At 37.3% G+C, this 18,079-nt stretch overlaps 1 protein-coding gene across 1 annotated transcript; it reads right to left on the bottom strand.

The window, feature by feature from the left end:
- Nucleotides 1–3,793: 3,793 nt before the first annotated feature.
- LOC306841571 (GTPase IMAP family member 7-like) lies at nucleotides 3,794–17,368 on the bottom strand. Its single transcript, XM_079371517.1, has 2 exons — nucleotides 17,283–17,368; nucleotides 3,794–5,302 (listed from the first exon to the last, which is right to left on the bottom strand). Exons 1-2 carry the CDS (start codon nucleotides 17,287–17,289, stop codon nucleotides 4,383–4,385), a joined length of 927 nt encoding a protein of 308 aa, XP_079227643.1. The 5' UTR covers nucleotides 17,290–17,368; the 3' UTR covers nucleotides 3,794–4,382.
- Between the last annotated feature and the right edge of the window lie 711 nt (nucleotides 17,369–18,079).

Consider the following 18,079-nt stretch of genomic DNA (forward strand, 5'->3'; position numbering starts at 1 on the left):
ACTCAACAATACACCTCACAATCTCAGGCGTCAGAGCATCTTCTGATGTGTTGGTGTCAAAGAAACCAGGAGTGTCGATCAAAGTGGGGCTTTTTCCATGAACAGATTTGGTTACTGCTTTGCATTTACTTGTTTCAGATTTGGGTGTATGGTTGATTTCACACTTCTTCTCTCCCAACATGGTGTTCACCAGGCTGCTTTTCCCAGATCCAGTTTTTCCCAAGATAACAATTCTCCTTGAGTCTGAAAGAGAATAATGTCACATAGTTAACATGAATATTACTACATTTCTCAGGAGCTTGGTGAAACAGTTGCTGATGTTTGAATCACAGTTTTTCAGTAGCTTACAGGCCTGTGTTCACAAACGGTGTATTTTGCACCAACATGAGGCTGCGATATAATTTTCCTTAATGTAAATATGATGAATGTTGGATAAATTAAACCTGCAATTACACCACCCAAAGACTGGGGATAGTGCACCTAAAACGGCAGTTGCCATATTTTAGATATTTACAGTCAGTTCCTTCAGGATGTGGCGATGTTGCGATCGCACCAATTCATGTAAATTCAACCAATCCCTGTGAATTCTAGGCAACCTTGCAATGTTGTCTATTCACTGCAACATTTCTGCAAATGTGAAAAATGTAAATAGTTTGCCCTGCGAGTTTCAAGTGAAAGTGGTAGTGTTGTAGTGGCACATCCAGTTTAGGTGCTTGTCTCAAAGGTCAGTATTCAAAGATTTAAAAAAAAGGAGACCGCACACTTTGCTCCATTTTTGTGCATTTATTCAGAGCACATCCCGTGAGTGACGTTTCGAGTTTCACCAATCAAAGCAGTCCCCCACAAGAAGAGAGAGCTAATAAATCACCAAAGTTATGTGACCACGGACCAAACTCACTCCCTTGTTTGTATTCACTCTGGACCTATTATTCTTAACTGAATCTGTAACTTCTACCTGGGGACAAATACAGTTTTTTTTAATTGAATTAACCATCTATAAATACATCATAAACACGTTTTGTTCTTTGTCTGTTTGAAAGACAAAGACAACGCCCTAAACAGCTCCAGAGACATGCAGCACTCACCCTCCCTTCACGTCAATATGAATGAATGTTTAAAAATCAGCAGAAGATTTTGTATTCTTTTCTATTCACTGAAGTCATTCACATGATTTCCCATCAAGCTCCTGTTTTATTTTAATCCGTCACTTCTGGGGTTTCTTCCTGCAGTTGCATACTTCATTAAAAGCCATTTTCACATCACGCACTCCGGACATCGGCACCAGCCGCAGGATAAAAATGTGATTTTCCAGTTCTACCTGCTGGTGCGTTACCAGGTTACTAAACTTGTCCCAGGCACGACCACTGCCCTTCGTCGTGACCCTGACGTTTATTCTGAATTGCTCTTTTTGCTTAATATTTTCTTTTTTTCTCATAAATTCTATAGAGAACATGTGTGACGTGAGAGTGTCCATCTCCACATTGTAAATTGGTCTTCTTAGCTCAGAGTGAACAGTTTAAATACATTTAAAGAATTGATCGTAGCTTACCGTCCATGTTGTTTACAGAGATGTCAGTGATGAGTGGAAAGTGTTTAGAGCTGAAAGTTCACCGTCCTGTTCGTCTTTTCTCTCGTGATCAGACGTGCTTGAAGACAAAATGTCTGCTAACTGATTTCATCTGTCTCTAAGTCGTTTGTTTTCCTCATAAGATCGTGAGAGAGCAACAAAGGGCATGATCCAATTATTTTTATGACTGCTCAATGAAACCTACAAAACCTGTATCATTGCATACCACGATGGGTGTGTTTCGCTTCGTGTACACTTTATATGATCACATGCTTTAAAATAAACTGCTGATTTAAATGAACACTGTCTTTACTCAGAATTCATTATTTCACGTCACAATACTGATATTTTGGTATCAAGATACAGAGATGTCATTTGAAGACATTATTTGTAAACGACAGTAATGGTAAATGGACTTGTGTATTGTTTTTGACACGTCAGGTAAATTCACATTTGAGGATAAAAACATTTAGAGATAGATGGATGATAGATGGGTACTTTATTAATCCTTTGCAGGAAATGACACGGTCAAAGCAGCAACTGTAATCAAAGTCAAGACACCACACAAACCAAAAAAACAAACAAATACCATTTAAGCACATCAAATCAAAACATTAGAAATACTGTTAAAATGTGTTTATCAATTAATATGAGTACATGTATCCATTGTGTGTTACTCTCCATGAAACAGTCTGATTAAGAGAAAGGCCTTCCTGTTACGCTCACTTCAGACTGAACGTGCTCTGTTGAATAAAGTCCAGGAAGTGTGGAGGCGGCGTGCAGGATTTCTCAGAATGGTCTTGAAGATTTGAAATCCCTCTTGCCTCTGTGACCTGCTGACGGGTTTCCTTTTCAGTCCCAATGATGGAGCTAATAACAGTCTGATAGAAGAAACACAGAAGAGGCCTACGGATGTTAAAAGACTTCAGCCGACTAAAGAAATAGAGCCAGCTTTGTCCCTTCTTGTGCAGTGAATCCGAGTTGGCAGGTATTTTTGATGAAAAAAAAAATACATGACTTCCTCGTTTTTAAAATGTCTGTTCTTCAGACAAAACTATTTACAGACGCAGTAATCCATCATCTAATCAACATGAAGGATCTTATTGTAATATGAAGGTTGATTTTATAGGATGACAACGTAAACAGTCAAACGTAATTTTTGGTTCTTTCCCACTCGGACGAGTTTGATTTCTTGAAGATCTAAGAGTAATGTACTTCTATAAAAGTACCAGTAATAACACTAAACCTGCAAACATTAGTAATACTCCAATTATTAGGAGGAGGGTTCCCAAAAAATAGTATATTTAATTTAATCTAGATATTTAGGGATAAACAGTCTCATAAAATTCTTCATTCTTCATTGTAGGACCAATATGAAACCTCCTGTGTTTAAAATGTGTACTGTGATCAAAGTTCAAACATTGGAATGAGCTGACTCCTCCCTCGAGTCAAATGCACTCAGGTTTTAAAAAAACATTTCTGTATTCTAACCTTTATCAATCTTTTAAAAGCATCTCCAATATTTATCTTAGTTTGATCACATTTTGGCCTGTGGAGATTATTACAAGCATGCAGAGGCTTTTTAGCAGGCCTTGCTAAACTCAGGAGGCGAGGGGCAAAATGGCCACCTGTGTGTGACTTAAAACCACCTTCTTCTCATGTCAAAACAAAAACAGACCATTCAGGACCAGAATCTAAAGGAGGACATACCAGTACTTCAACATAACATGTCTAATCAGGTCATTTTATCGTTTAATTCACTATCTGACATATTTGACCTTTAGCACTGTTGATTAGTTTGTTTTTTAAAAGTTCACCCTTTTTATTCTCAGTCTGAAGTGAAACTACTGGAATACTTTTCTTCTCCTATATATTACAAGAAAACAAATACATCCATGGTGTTTTATGTATTTGTCTTTCAGAGTTTCTTTGATGAAAAAAGGAAATAAGGAAAGAAGTGTTGATTTTTTTTCTTGCTTTATTTGATATATATGTTCAGAATACAAATGATTCAGAGCTTCAATGAAAATCAATCTGTTCACATCAATAATAATGACATCTTGACATTGATCTGCTTCATGAAAAAATAACACCAGATAACATTTAGACATTGATCAGCAGCTCTGACCCAGGAGCTTTAAGATTATATGGACACTAAATACACACCAATGATCAAAATAAAGATTTATATCAATCAACACACTACAAATGACTGAACATGGTCAATACAACACCTTTAAAATATCATTAGAATTATGAATGTGAGGCTGTTAGCATGCTGAGATTAGCTTACCCCCTACTTAGTCCTGTTTCACTCTTTGTAAATCTTTGACGAACTTTTTTTTTTTATCTCAAATACAATCAACAACACACACTCCTCTGATTTAAAACATTTTAAAGATTTTTTTGTCAAACAAATCAAGAAAAAAGACATCTTTGTGTAAGCCCATGAAACTCAGTTAAGGCACTTCAGAACAGATACAGAACTTCTTATAGAGGACATTTACACAATCATAACTAGCTCTGTTATATGACTTCAGATAGGAGACTAGAGTCATTCTACATGAAGATTAAACTTTTTCTATTTTCACTGTTTGTACAGTTTGAACTCTCACCTCATTTACATCTCATCGAATGTTTTTGAGCTATATTTGGCTCCTTCTTTGACTGCATCTGCTGCCATCTTTATTGCTTCCTGTGGTGTTTCTGCTTCTGTAGCTGCTTGATATCCTTTCACACCTCCTGCCACTGCTCCCACTGCAACAGACCCTAATAAAGCAGTTGATGTCGATATTGGGCCTGTTACTCCTGCTGCTCAAACTGTTTTAACGTCTACTCCTGATGATTTACCTCCTTCTGCTGACTTTGAAATTCTTGTTTCTGATTTTGTCACCTCTTTAGGATTTTTCAATGTTTTAACAACTCTTATAACCATCACTGGCACACCTAAGAGGGCTCCTAACACTGCACCTGTTACTGTTACTGTCAAAGGGATCAAAAGCTTCTCAAAGACATCAAGCTTTGCCATCTCTCTGATCTCTTCCTCTGACATGTTTGGTGATGACTCTTTAATGACTTCTATCTCCTCTTGTATGTTGTTCTCCACTTCCTGAAGCATCTCATTGGTGTAGCATCCACCTTTGTTGTTGTTTATCGTCTCCTCCACTGACTGAAGGATCTTCTTCATCTGGAACTGGTTGCTTCTGTATTCCTCCTCTGGATTTGTTGGTTTGTCTTTCCAGTATCGGTTGTCGATGACATGGCAGCGGCCTCCACACTTCTTCACCAGATCACTCAGATTCTGATCCTCACAGATGAAATCTTGAATTGTCTTTCCTTCTTCGAGCTGATCACCATGAGTAAAGACAACTGTTGCAAATTTCAAAGCTTCTTCAGAAAAGCATTCTTTTATTTTGGTAATGACTTCCTGTTCGTGCTCTGTGAACTTCTCCACTTTAAGCACAATGAGAAAAGCATGAGGCCCAGGGGCGCACTCAACAATACACCTCACAATCTCAGGCTTCAGATCATCTTCTGATGTGTTGGTGTCAAAGAAACCAGGAGTGTCGATCAAAGTGGGGCTTTTTCCATGAACAGATTTGGTTACTGCTTTGCATTTACTTGTTTCAGATTTGGGTGTATGGTTGATTTCACACTTCTTCTCTCCCAACATGGTGTTCACCAGGCTGCTTTTCCCAGATCCAGTTTTTCCCAAGATAACAATTCTCCTTGAGTCTGAAAGAGAATAATGTCACATAGTTAACATGAATATTACTACATTTCTCAGGAGCTTGGTGAAACAGTTGCTGATGTTTGAATCACAGTTTTTCAGTAGCTTACAGGCCTGTGTTCACAAACGGTGTATTTTGCACCAACATGAGGCTGCGATATAATTTTCCTTAATGTAAATATGATGAATGTTGGATAAATTAAACCTGCATTACACCACCCAAAGACTGGGGATAGTGCGCCTAAAACGGCAGTTGCCATATTTTAGATATTTACAGTCAGTTCCTTCAGGATGTGGCGATGTTGCGATCGCACCAATTCATGTAAATTCAACCAATCCCTGTGAATTCTAGGCAACCTTGCAATGTTGTCTATTTACTGCAACATTTCTGCAAATGTGAAAAATGTAAATAGTTTGCCCTGCGAGTTTCAAGTGAAAGTGGTAGTGTTGTAGTGGCACATCCAGTTTAGGTGCTTGTCTCAAAGGTCAGTATTCAAAGAATTAAAAAAAAGGAGACCGCACACTTTGCTCCATTTTTGTGCATTTATTCAGAGCACATCCTGTGAGTGACGTTTCGAGTTTCACCAATCAAAGCAGTCCCCCACAAGAAGAGAGAGCTAATAAATCACCAAAGTTATGTGACCACGGACCAAACTCACTCCCTTGTTTATATTCACTCTGGACCTATTATTCTTAACTGAATCTGTAACTTCTACCTGGGGACAAATACAGTTTTTTTTAATTGAATTAACCATCTATAAATACATCATAAACACGTTTTGTTCTTTGTCTGTTTGAAAGACAAAGACAACGCCCTAAACAGCTCCAGAGACATGCAGCACTCACCCTCCCTTCACGTCAATATGAATGAATGTTTAAAAATCAGCAGAAGATTTTGTATTCTTTTCTATTCACTGAAGTCATTCACATGATTTCCCATCAAGCTCCTGTTTTATTTTAATCCGTCACTTCTGGGGTTTCTTCCTGCAGTTGCATACTTCATTAAAAGCCATTTTCACATCACGCACTCCGGACATCAGCACCAGCCGCAGGATAAAAATGTAATTTTCCAGTTCTACCTGCTGGTGCGTTACCAGGTTACTAAACTTGTCCCAGGCACGACCACTGCCCTTCGTCGTGACCCTTACGTTTATTCTGAATCGCTCTTTTTGCTCAATATTTACTTTGTTTCTCTTAAATTATAGAGAACATGTGTGACGTGAGAGTGTCCATCTCCACATTGTAAATTGGTCTTCTTAGCTCAGAGTGAACAGTTTAAATACATTTAAAGAATTGATCATAGCTTACCGTCCATGTTGTTTACAGAGATGTCAGTGATGAGTGGAAAGTGTTTAGAGCTGAAAGTTCACCGTCCTGTTCGTCTTTTCTCTCGTGATCAGACGTGCTTGAAGACAAAATGTCTGCTAACTGATTTCATCTGTCTCTAACTCGTTTGTTTTCCTCATAAGATCGTGAGAGAGCAACAAAGGGCATGGTCCAATTATTTTTAGGACTGCTCAATGAAACCTACAAAACCTGTATCATTGCATACCACGATGGGTGTGTTTCGCTTCGTGTACACTTTATATGATCACATGCTTTAAAATAAACTGCTGATTTAAATGAACACTGTCTTTACTCAGAATTCATTATTTCACGTCACAATACTGATATTTTGGTATCAAGATACAGAGATGTCATTTGAAGACATTGTTTGTAAACGACAGTAATGCTAAATGGACTTGAGTATTGTTTTTGACACGTCAGGTAAATTCACATTTGAGGATAAAAACATTTAGAGATAGATGGATGATAGATGGGTACTTTATTAATCCTTTGCAGGAAATGACACGGTCAAAGCAGCAACTGTTATAAAAGTCAAGACACCACACAAACCAAAAAAACAAACAAATACCATTTAAGCACATAAAATCAAAACATTAGAAATACTGTTAAAATGTGTTTATCAATTAATATGAGTACATGTATCCATTGTGTGTTATTCTCCATGAAACAGTCTGATTAAGAGAAAGGCCTTCCTGTTACGCTCACTTCAGACTGAACGTGCTCTGTTGAATAAAGTCCAGGAAGTGTGGAGGCGGCGTGCAGGATTTCTCAGAATGGTCTTGAAGATTTGAAATCCCTCTTGCCTCTGTGACCTGCTGACGGGTTTCCTTTTCAGTCCCAATGATGGAGCTAATAACAGTCTGATAGAAGAAACACAGAAGAGGCCTACGGATGTTAAAAGACTTCAGCCGACTAAAGAAATAGAGCCAGCTTTGTCCCTTCTTGTGCAGTGAATCCGAGTTGGCAGTTATTTTTGATTAAAAAAAAAATACATGACTTCCTCGTTTTTAAAATGTCTGTTCTTCAGACAAAACTATTTACAGACGCAGTAATCCATCATCTAATCAACATGAAGGATCTTATTGTAATATGAAGGTTGATTTTATAGGATGACGAAGTAAACAATCAAACGTAATTTTTGGTTCTTTCCCACTCGGACGAGTTTGATTTCTTGAAGATCTAAGAGTAATGTACTTCTATAAAAGTACCAGTAATAACACTAAACCTGCAAACATTAGTAATACTCCAATTATTAGGAGGAGGGTTCCCAAAAAATAGTATATTTAATTTAATCTAGATATTTAGGGATAAACAGTCTCATAAAATTCTTCATTCTTCATTGTAGGACCAATATGAAACCTCCTGTGTTTAAAATGTGTACTGTGATCAAAGTTCAAACATTGGAATGAGCTGACTCCTCCCTGAAGTCAAATGCACTCAGGTTTTAAAAAAACATTTCTGTATTCTAACCTTTATCCATCTTTTAAAAGCATCTCCAATATTTATCTTAGTTTGATCACATTTTGGCCTGTGGAGATTATTACAAGCATGCAGAGGCTTTTTAGCAGGCCTTGCTAAACTCAGGAGGCGAGGGGCAAAATGGCCACCTGTGTGTGACTTAAAACCACCTTCTTCTCATGTCAAAACAAAAACAGACCATTCAGGACCAGAATCTAAAGGAGGACATACCAGTACTTCAACATAACATGTCTAATCAGGTCATTTTATCGTTTAATTCACTATCTGACATATTTGACCTTTAGCACTGTTGATTAGTTTGTTTTTTAAAAGTTCACCCTTTTTATTCTCAGTCTGAAGTGAAACTACTGGAATACTTTTCTTCTCCTATATATTACAAGAAAACAAATACATCCATGGTGTTTTATGTATTTGTCTTTCAGAGATTCTTTGATGAAAAAAGGAAATAAGGAAAGAAGTGTTGATTTTTTTTATTGCTTTATTTGATATATATGTTCAGAATACAAAGGATTCAGAGGTTCAATGAAAATCATTCTGTTCACATCAATAATAATGACATCTTGACATTAATCTGCTTCATGATTAAACAACACCAGATAACATTTAGACATTGATCAGCAGCTCTGACCCAGGAGCTTTAAGATTATATGGACACTAAATACACAACAATGATCAAAATAAAGATTTATATCAATCAACACACTACAAATGACTGAACATGGTCAATACAACACCTTTAAAATATCATTAGAATTATGAATGTGAGGCTGTTAGCATGCTGAGATTAGCTTACCCCCTACTTAGTCCTGTTTCACTCTTTGTAAATCTTTGACAAACTTTTTTTAATCTCAAATACAATTAACACACACTCCTCTGATTTAAAACATTTTAAAGATTTTTTTGTCAAACAAATCAAGAAAAAAGACATCTTTGTGTAAGCCCATGAAACTCAGTTAAGGTACTTCAGAACAGATACAGAACTTCTTACAGAGGACATTTACACAATCATAACGAGCTCTGTTATATGACTTCAGATAGGAGACTAGAGTCATTCTACATGAAGATTAAACTTTTTCTACTTTCACTGTTTGTACAGTTTGAACTCTCATCTCATTTACATCTCATCTTCTGGGGTTGAGATATATTTGGCTCCTTCTTTGACTGAATCTGTTGCCTTCTTTGCTGCTTCCTGTGGTGTTTCTGCTTCTGTAGCTGCTTGATATCCTTTCACACCTCCTGCCACTGCTCCCACTGCAACAGACCCTAATAAAACAGCTAATGTTGATACTGGGCCTGTTGCTGCTCCTGTTGATAAAACTGTTTTAACGTCTACTCCTGATGATTTACCTCCTTCTGCTGACTTTAAAGTTCCTATTGCTGATCCTGTCTTATTTATAAGACCTTTCAATATATTAGAAACTGTTGTAACCATCACTGGCACACCTAAGAGGGCTCCTAACACTGTACCTGTTACTGTTCCTGTCATTAGGTTGAAAAGCTTCTTAAAGACATTAAGCTTTGCCTTCTCTCTGATCTCTTCCTCTGACATGTTTGGTGATGACTCTCTAATGACTTCCATCTCCTTTTGTATTTTGTTCTCCAATTTTTGAAGCATCTCATTGGTGTAGCATCCTCCCTTGTTGTTGTTTATCGTCTCCTCCACTGACTGAAGGATCTTCTTCACCTGGAACTGGTTGCTTCTGTATTCCTCCTCTGGATTTGTTGGTTTGTCTTTCCAATATTTGTTGTCGATGACATGGCAGCGGCCTCCACACTTCTTCACCAGATTACTCAGTTTCTCATTCTCATAGATGAAATCTTGACTTGTCTTTCCTTCGTCGAGCTGATCACCATGAGTAAAGACAACTGTTGCAAATTTAAAAGCTTCTTCGGAAAAGTATTCTTTTATTTTGGTAATGACTTCCTGTTCATGCTCTGTGAACCTCTCCACTTTCAGCACAATGAGAAAAGCATGAGGCCCAGGGGCGCACTCAACAATACACCTCACTATCTCAGACTTCATATCATCTTCTGATCTGTCTCTATCAAAGAAACCAGGACAGTCAATCAAAGTGAGGCTTTTTCCATGAACAGATTTGGTTACTGCTTTGCATTCACTTGTTTCAGATTTGGATTTATGGCCGATTTCACACTTCTTCTCTCCCATCATGGTGTTCACCAGGCTGCTTTTCCCAGATCCAGTTTTTCCCAAGATAACAATTCTTCTTGAGTCTGAAAGGGAATAATGTCACATCATTAACATGAATATTACTACATTTCTCAGGAGCGTGGTGAAACAGTTGCTGATGGTTGAATCACAGTTTTTCAGTAGCTTACAGGCCTGTGTTCACAAACGGTGTATTTTGCACCAACATGAGGCTGCGATATAATTTTCCTTAATTTAAATATGATGAATGTGAGATAAATTAAACCTGCAATTACACCACCCAAAGACTGGGGATAGTGCGCCTAAAACGGCAGTTGCCATATTTTACATATTTACAGTCAGTTCCTTCAGGATGTGGCGATGTTGTAATCGCACCAATTCATGTAAATTCAACCAATCCCTGTGAATTCTAGGCAACCTTGCAATGTTGTCTATTCACCGCAACATTTCTGCAAATGTGAAAAATTTAAATAATTTGCCCCGCGAGTTTCAAGTGAAAGTGGTAGTGTTGTAGTGGCACATCCAGTTTAGGTGCTTGTCTCAAAGGTCAGTATTCAAAGAATTAAAAAAAAAAGGAGACAGCACACTTGCTCCCTTTTTGTGCATTTATTCAGAGCACATCCTGTGAGTTTCACCAATCATAGCAGTCCCCCACAAAAACAGCGAGCTAATAAATCAAAAAAGTTATGTGACCACGGACCAAACTCACTTCCTTGTTTGTATTCACTCGGGACCTATTATTCTTAAGTTGAATCTGTAACTTCTACCTGGGGACAAATACAGTTTTTTTTAATTGAATTAACCATCTATAAATACATCATAAACACATTTTGTTCTTTGTCTGTTGGAAAGACAAAGACAACGCCCTAAACAGCTCCAGAGACGTGCAGCACTCACCCTCCCTTCACGTCAATATGAATGAAAGGTACCAGGTTACTAAACTTGTCCCAGGCACGACCGCTGCCCTTCGTCGTGACCCTTACGTATATTCTGAATCGCTCTTTTTGCTTAATATTTTCTTTTTTTCTCATAAATTCTATAGAGAACATGTGTGACGTGAGAGTGTCCATCTCCACACTGTAAATTGGTCTTCTTAGCTCAGAATGAACAGTTTAAATACATTTAAAGAATTGATCATAGCTTACCGTCCATGTTGTTTACAGAGATGTCAGTGATGAGTGGAAACTGTTTAGAGCTGAAAGTTCACCGTCCTGTTCGTCTTTTCTCTGTTAATCATATGTGCATGACATCATTTCTCTAAGTCGTTTGTTTTCCTCATAAGATCGTGAGAGAGCAACAAAGGGCATGATCCAATTATTTTTATGACTGCTCAATGACACCTACAAAACCTGTATCATTGCATACCACGAGGGGTGTGTTTCGCTTCTTGTACACTTTATATGATCACATGCTTTAAAATAACATGTTGATTTAAATGAACACTGTCTTTACTCAGAATTCATTATTTCACGTCACAATACTGATATTTTGGTATCAAGATACAGAGATATCATTTGAAGACATTATTTGTAAACGACAGTAATGCTAAATGGACTTGAGTATTGTTTTTGACACGTCAGGTAAATTCACATTTGAGGATAAAAACATTTAGAGATAGATGGATGATAGATGGGTACTTTATTAATCCTTTACAGGAAATGACACGGTCAAAGCAGCAACTGTAATAAAAGTCAAGACACCACACAAACCCAAAAAACAAACAAATACCATTTAGGCACATCAAATCAAAACATTAGAAATACTGTTAAAATGTGTTTATCAATTAATATGAGTACATGTATCCATTGTGTGTTATTCTCCATGAAACAGTCTGATTAAGAGAAAGGCCTTCCTGTAACGTTCACTTCAGACTGAACGTGCTCTGTTGAATAAAGTCCAGGAAGTGTGGAGGCGGCGTGCAGGATTTCTCAGAATGGTCTTGAAGATTTGAAATCCCTCTTGCCTCTGTGACCTGCTGACGGGTTTCCTTTTCAGTCCCAATGATGGAGCTAATAACAGTCTGATAGAAGAATCACAGAAGAGGCCTACGGATGTTAAAAGACTTCAGCTGACTAAAGAAATAGAGCCAGCTTTGTCCCTTCTTGTGCAGTGAATCCGAGTTGGCAGGTATTTTTGATAAAAAAAAAAAACATGACTTCCTCGTTTTTAAAATGTCTGTTCTTCAGACAAAACTATTTACAGACGCAGTAATCCATCATCTAATCAACATGAAGGATCTTATTGTAATATAAAGGTTGATTTTATAGGATGACGAAGTAAACAATCAAACATAAATTTTGGTTCTTTCCCACTCGGACGAGTTTGATTTCTTGAAGATCAAAGAGTAATGTACTTCTACAAAAGTACCAGTAATAACACTAAACCCGCAAACATTAGTAATACTCCAATTATGAGGAGGAGGGTTCCAAAAGATGGTAAATTTGATTTAATCTAGATATTTAGGGATAAACAGTCTCCTAAAATTCTTCATATTATAGGACCAATATGAAACCTCTTGTGTTTAAAATGTGTACTGTGATCCAAGTTCAAACATTGGAGTGAGCGGACTCCTCCCTCGAGTCAAATGCACTCAGGTTTTAAAAAAACATTTCTGTATTCTAACCTTTATCCATTTTTTAAAAGCATCTCCAATATTTATCTTAGTTTGATCACATTTTGGCCTGTGGAGATTATTACAAGCATGCAGAGGCTTTTTAGCAGGCCTTGCTAAACCCAGGAGGCGAGGGGCAAAATGGCCGCCTGTGTGCGGCTTAAAACCACCTTCTCCTCATATCAAAACAAAAACAGACCATTCAGGACCAGAATCTAAAGGAGGACATACCAGTACTTCAACATAGCATGTCTAATCGGGTAATTTTATCGTTTAATTCACTATCTGACATATTTGACCTTGAACACTGTTGATTAGTTTGTTTTTTAAAAGTTCACCCTTTTTATTCTCAGTCTGAAGTGAAACTACTGGAATACTTTTCTTCTCCTATATATTACAAGAAAACAAATACATCCATGGTGTTTTATGTATTTGTCTTTCAGAGATTCTTTGATGAAAAAAGGAAATAAGGAAAGAAGTGTTGATTTTTTTTATTGCTTTATTTGATATATATGTTCAGAATACAAATGATTCAGAGCTTCAATGAAAATCATTCTGTTCACATCAATAATAATGACATCTTGACATTAATCTGCTTCATGATTAAACAACACCAGATAACATTTAGACATTGAACAGCAGCTCTGACCCAGGAGCTTTAAGATTATATGGACACTAAATACACAACAATGATCAAAATAAAGATTTATATCAATCAACACACTACAAATGACTGAACATGGTCAATACAACACCTTTAACATATCATTAGAATTATGAATGTGAGGCTGCTAGCATGCTGAGATTAGCTTACCCCCTACTTAGTCCTGTTTCACTCTTTGTAAATCTTTGACAAACTTTTTTTAATCTCAAATACAATTAACACACACTCCTCTGATTTAAAACATTTTAAAGATTTTTTTGTCAAACAAATCAAGAAAAAAGACATCTTTGTGTAAACCCATGAAACTCAGTTAAGGTACTTCAGAACAGATACAGAACTTCTTACAGATTACATTTACACAATCATAACGAGCTCTGTTATATGACTTCAGATAGGAGACTAGAGTCACTCTGTTAATCATATGTGCATGACATCATTTCTCTAAGTCGTTTGTTTTCCTCATAAGATCGTGAGAGAGCAACAAAGGGCATGATCCAATTATTTTTATGAATGCTCAATGAAACCTACAAAACCTGTATCATTGCATACCACGATGGGTGTGTTTCGCTTCTTGTACACTTTATATGATCACATGCTTTAAAATAACATGTTGATTTAAATGAACACTGTCTTTGCTCAGAATTCATTATTTCACGTCACAATACTGATATTTTGGTATCAAGATACAGAGATATCATTTGAAGACATTATTTGTAAACGACAGTAATGCTAAATGGACTTGAGTATTGTTTTTGACACGTCAGGTAAATTCACATTTGAGGATAAAAACATTTAGAGATAGATGGATGATAGATGGGTACTTTATTAATCCTTTACAGGAAATGACACGGTCAAAGCAGCAACTGTAATAAAAGTCAAGACACCACACAAACCAAAAAACAAACAAATACCATTTAGGCACATCAAATCAAAACATTAGAAATACTGTTAAAATGTGTTTATCAATTAATATGAGTACATGTATCCATTGTGTGTTATTCTCCATGAAACAGTCTGATTAAGAGAAAGGCCTTCCTGTAACGCTCACTTCAGACTGAACGTGCTCTGTTGAATAAAGTCCAGGAAGTGTGGAGGCGGCGTGCAGGATTTCTCAGAATGGTCTTGAAGATTTGAAATCCCCCTTGCCTCTGTGACCTGCTGACGGGTTTCCTTTTCAGTCCCAATGATGGAGCTAATAACAGTCTGATAGAAGAAACACAGAAGAGGCCTACGGATGTTAAAAGACTTCAGCCGACTAAAGAAATAGAGCCAGCTTTGTCCCTTCTTGTGCAGTGAATCCGAGTTGGCAGGTATTTTTGAGGAAAAAAAAAAAAACATGACTTCCTCGTTTTTAAAATGTCTGTTCTTCAGACAAAACTATTTACCAACGCAGTAATCCATCATCTAATCAACATGAAGGATCTTATTGTAATATGAAGGTTGATTATATAGGATGACGAAGTAAACAATCAAACGTCATTATTGGTTCTTTCCCACTCGGACGAGTTTGATTTCTTGAAGATCAAAGAGTAACGTACTTCTACAAAAGTACCAGTAATAACACTAAACCTGCAAACATTAGTAATACTCCAATTATTAGGAGGAGGGTTCCAAAAGATGGTAAATTTGATTTGATCATAAAATTCTTCATATTATAGGACCAATATGAAACCTCTTGTGTTTAAAATGCGTACTGTGATCAAAGTTCAAACATTGGAGTGAGCGAACTCCTCCCTCGAGTCAAATGCACTCAGGTTTTAAAACAACATTTCTGTGTTTTCTATTTTCACTGTTTGTACAGTTTGAACTCTCATCTCATTTACATCTCATCTAATGGGGTTGAGATATATTTGGCTTCTTCTTTGACTGCATCTGCTTCTGTAGCTGCTTGATATCCTGTCACACCTCCTGTCACTGCTCCCACTGTAGCAGACCCTAATAAAACAGTTGATGTCGATACTGGGTCTGTTACTGCTTGTGCTGCTCCTGCTGTTAAAACTGTTTCAACGTCTACTCCTGATGATTTACCTCCTTCTGCTGACTTTGAAATTCCTGTTGCTGATTTTGCACCCTTATTATGATCTTTCAATATTTTAACAACTATTATATCCATCACTGGCACACCTAAGAGGGCTCCTAACACTACAACTGTTAATGTTCCTTTTGCATTTCCTGTCACTAGTTTAAAAAACCACTCAAAGACATTAAGCTTTGCCTTCTCTCTGATCTCTTTCTCTGACATGTTTGGTGATGACTCTCTAATGACTTCCATCTTCTTTTGTATTTTGTTCTCCACTTCTTGAAGCATCTCATTGGTGTGGCATCCTCCCTTGTTGTTGTTTATCGTCTCCTCCACTGACTGAAGGATCTTCTTCATCTGGAACTGGTTGCTTCTGTATTCCTCCTCTGGATTTGTTGGTTTGTCTTTCCAGTATCGGTTGTCGATGACATGGCAGCGGCCTCCACACTTCTTCACCAGATCACTCAGATTCTGATCCTCACAGATGAAATCTTGAATTGTCTTTCCTTTTTCGAGCTGATCACCTTGAGTAAAGGCAAATTTAAAAGCTTCTTCAGAAATGTATTCTTTTATTTTGTTAATGACTTCCTGTTCATGCTCTGTGAACCTCTCCACTTTCAGCACAATGAGAAAAGCATGAGGCCCAGGGGCGCACTCAACAACACACCTCACTATCTCAGGCTTCAGATCATCTTCTGATCTGTCTCTATCAAAGAAACCAGGACAGTCGATCAAAGTGAGGATTTTTCCATGAACAGATCCGGTTACTGCTTTGCATTCACTTGTTTCAGATTTGGAATTATGGCTGATTTCACACTTCTTCCTTCCCAACATGGTGTTCACCAGGCTGCTTTTCCCAGATCCAGTTTTTCCCAAGATAACGATTCTCCTTGAGTCTGAAAGAGAAAAATGTCACATCATTTATTCTGATTGGACCGGAATTCTCACCCAAAGTGGCAAAGAAATAAGATGACATTTTAATTGTTAATATTTTCATAAAGAGAGAAGGGACAAATATAAAAGATATATTTTTCTGTTTAAGAGAACAACAGAGAGGGAAAAAAGTGAAGAGAAACAAAGGAGACCACATTTGGAATAGAAAAGAGCCGTCATCATTTCACGCAGGGAGGGACTAACCTGACTGCTATCAGCTTATATTGTGTGTGTTAGCCTCAAGCATATAATCACTTTAAAAGAGACATATCATCCCCCTTTTCACCTTTTCAAACAGTCCCATGTGGTCTAAATGAAACATCTGTGCTGTGCTTTGGTCCAAATATAACATGAATCCCTGTCAGTTTCAGAATTCAGTTTAAAGTTGTTATTCTTGTGTTTGGGGCCTTGCATGGTCGGGCTCCGGTTTATGTCACTGAGCTGCTGAGGCCTGATAACACCAGCAGGTCCCTGAGGTCCTGTGATCAGGGTCTGCTAGGAAGCTATAACACATAGGACACAGGATCTTTGAGGTTGTAGCTCCTACATTTTGAACAGTTCTGAGAGCCTTGACCTCTGTGGACACTTTTCAAAATAAGTTAAAGACTTGCCTTTGTTTGATCTGCCTGTATTTAATTTCATTTGAATGTCTGTTTGTATCATCTCTGTTTGTTTTTATGCTCGGACACTTCTGCTCTTGAAAGGTGCTATAGAAACACACTTTACTCACTAAAATAGTCATTTAACTGAAAAACTAAACTTACCGTCCATGTTGTTTAAAGAGAGAAGCTGAAAAACGGTTTCACAGCAGTCCACAGTCCTGGGTGTGTTTTCCGTTAGTCAGACTCTTTATACCTTCGATTTGAAAAGGGGGGGGGGGGATTCCCTTTTTAAATACTATAAATACAAGACTGCCATCAAGTGTTCAGACAGGAGGATAAAAACGGTGTTAGAAATGTTTGATTCAAAACTTCACAGAATTGTGTTCATATTAAAATCTCCAGAGGCAGGACAAATAGAAAATGTGTTCAAATGTAGAATTCACTGTTATTCAAGGGAGAGAGCAGAGAGCCCCACACTGTGACAGCAAAACATTCAAACCTAAAAATTAACTCAATTTACATTGGAAAGAAAACACAATTTCTGTTCAAACATTTAGTGGACAACAGATTGATCTCAGGGTTACGACAACATATTTCAAACTTTAGTTTTCTTTTATTGTTGTTTTTCTTGTATTATTTATTCACAAATATGTTTTTCTCTCCTTAGGTTATCTGAATGTTATCATTTTTGTGATTGAGCTTATTAACGTTCCTTATTTAAAGCTTTGTTTTAGACTGCCCTCTAGCGGGTATTTGCTAGTATTGCAGCATAACAGTACCCAGAAACAGAACCACACTCATGGTGAACAGCCGTTAGCTTTGAGCTGATAGGCTGAGAAAAGCTCAAACATGCATCCTTAATCATTCATATGCACATTGTTGTGAGGTTGCTGTTTACACTTGGAAAGGCAGAGTTGGAATTTTTTTTGCAGACTAGCATGATTATAATTGTAACATTC

The sequence above is a fragment of the Symphodus melops genome (assembly GCF_947650265.1).
Source record: "Symphodus melops genome assembly, chromosome: 20".
Lineage (NCBI taxonomy): Eukaryota > Metazoa > Chordata > Actinopteri > Labriformes > Labridae > Symphodus > Symphodus melops.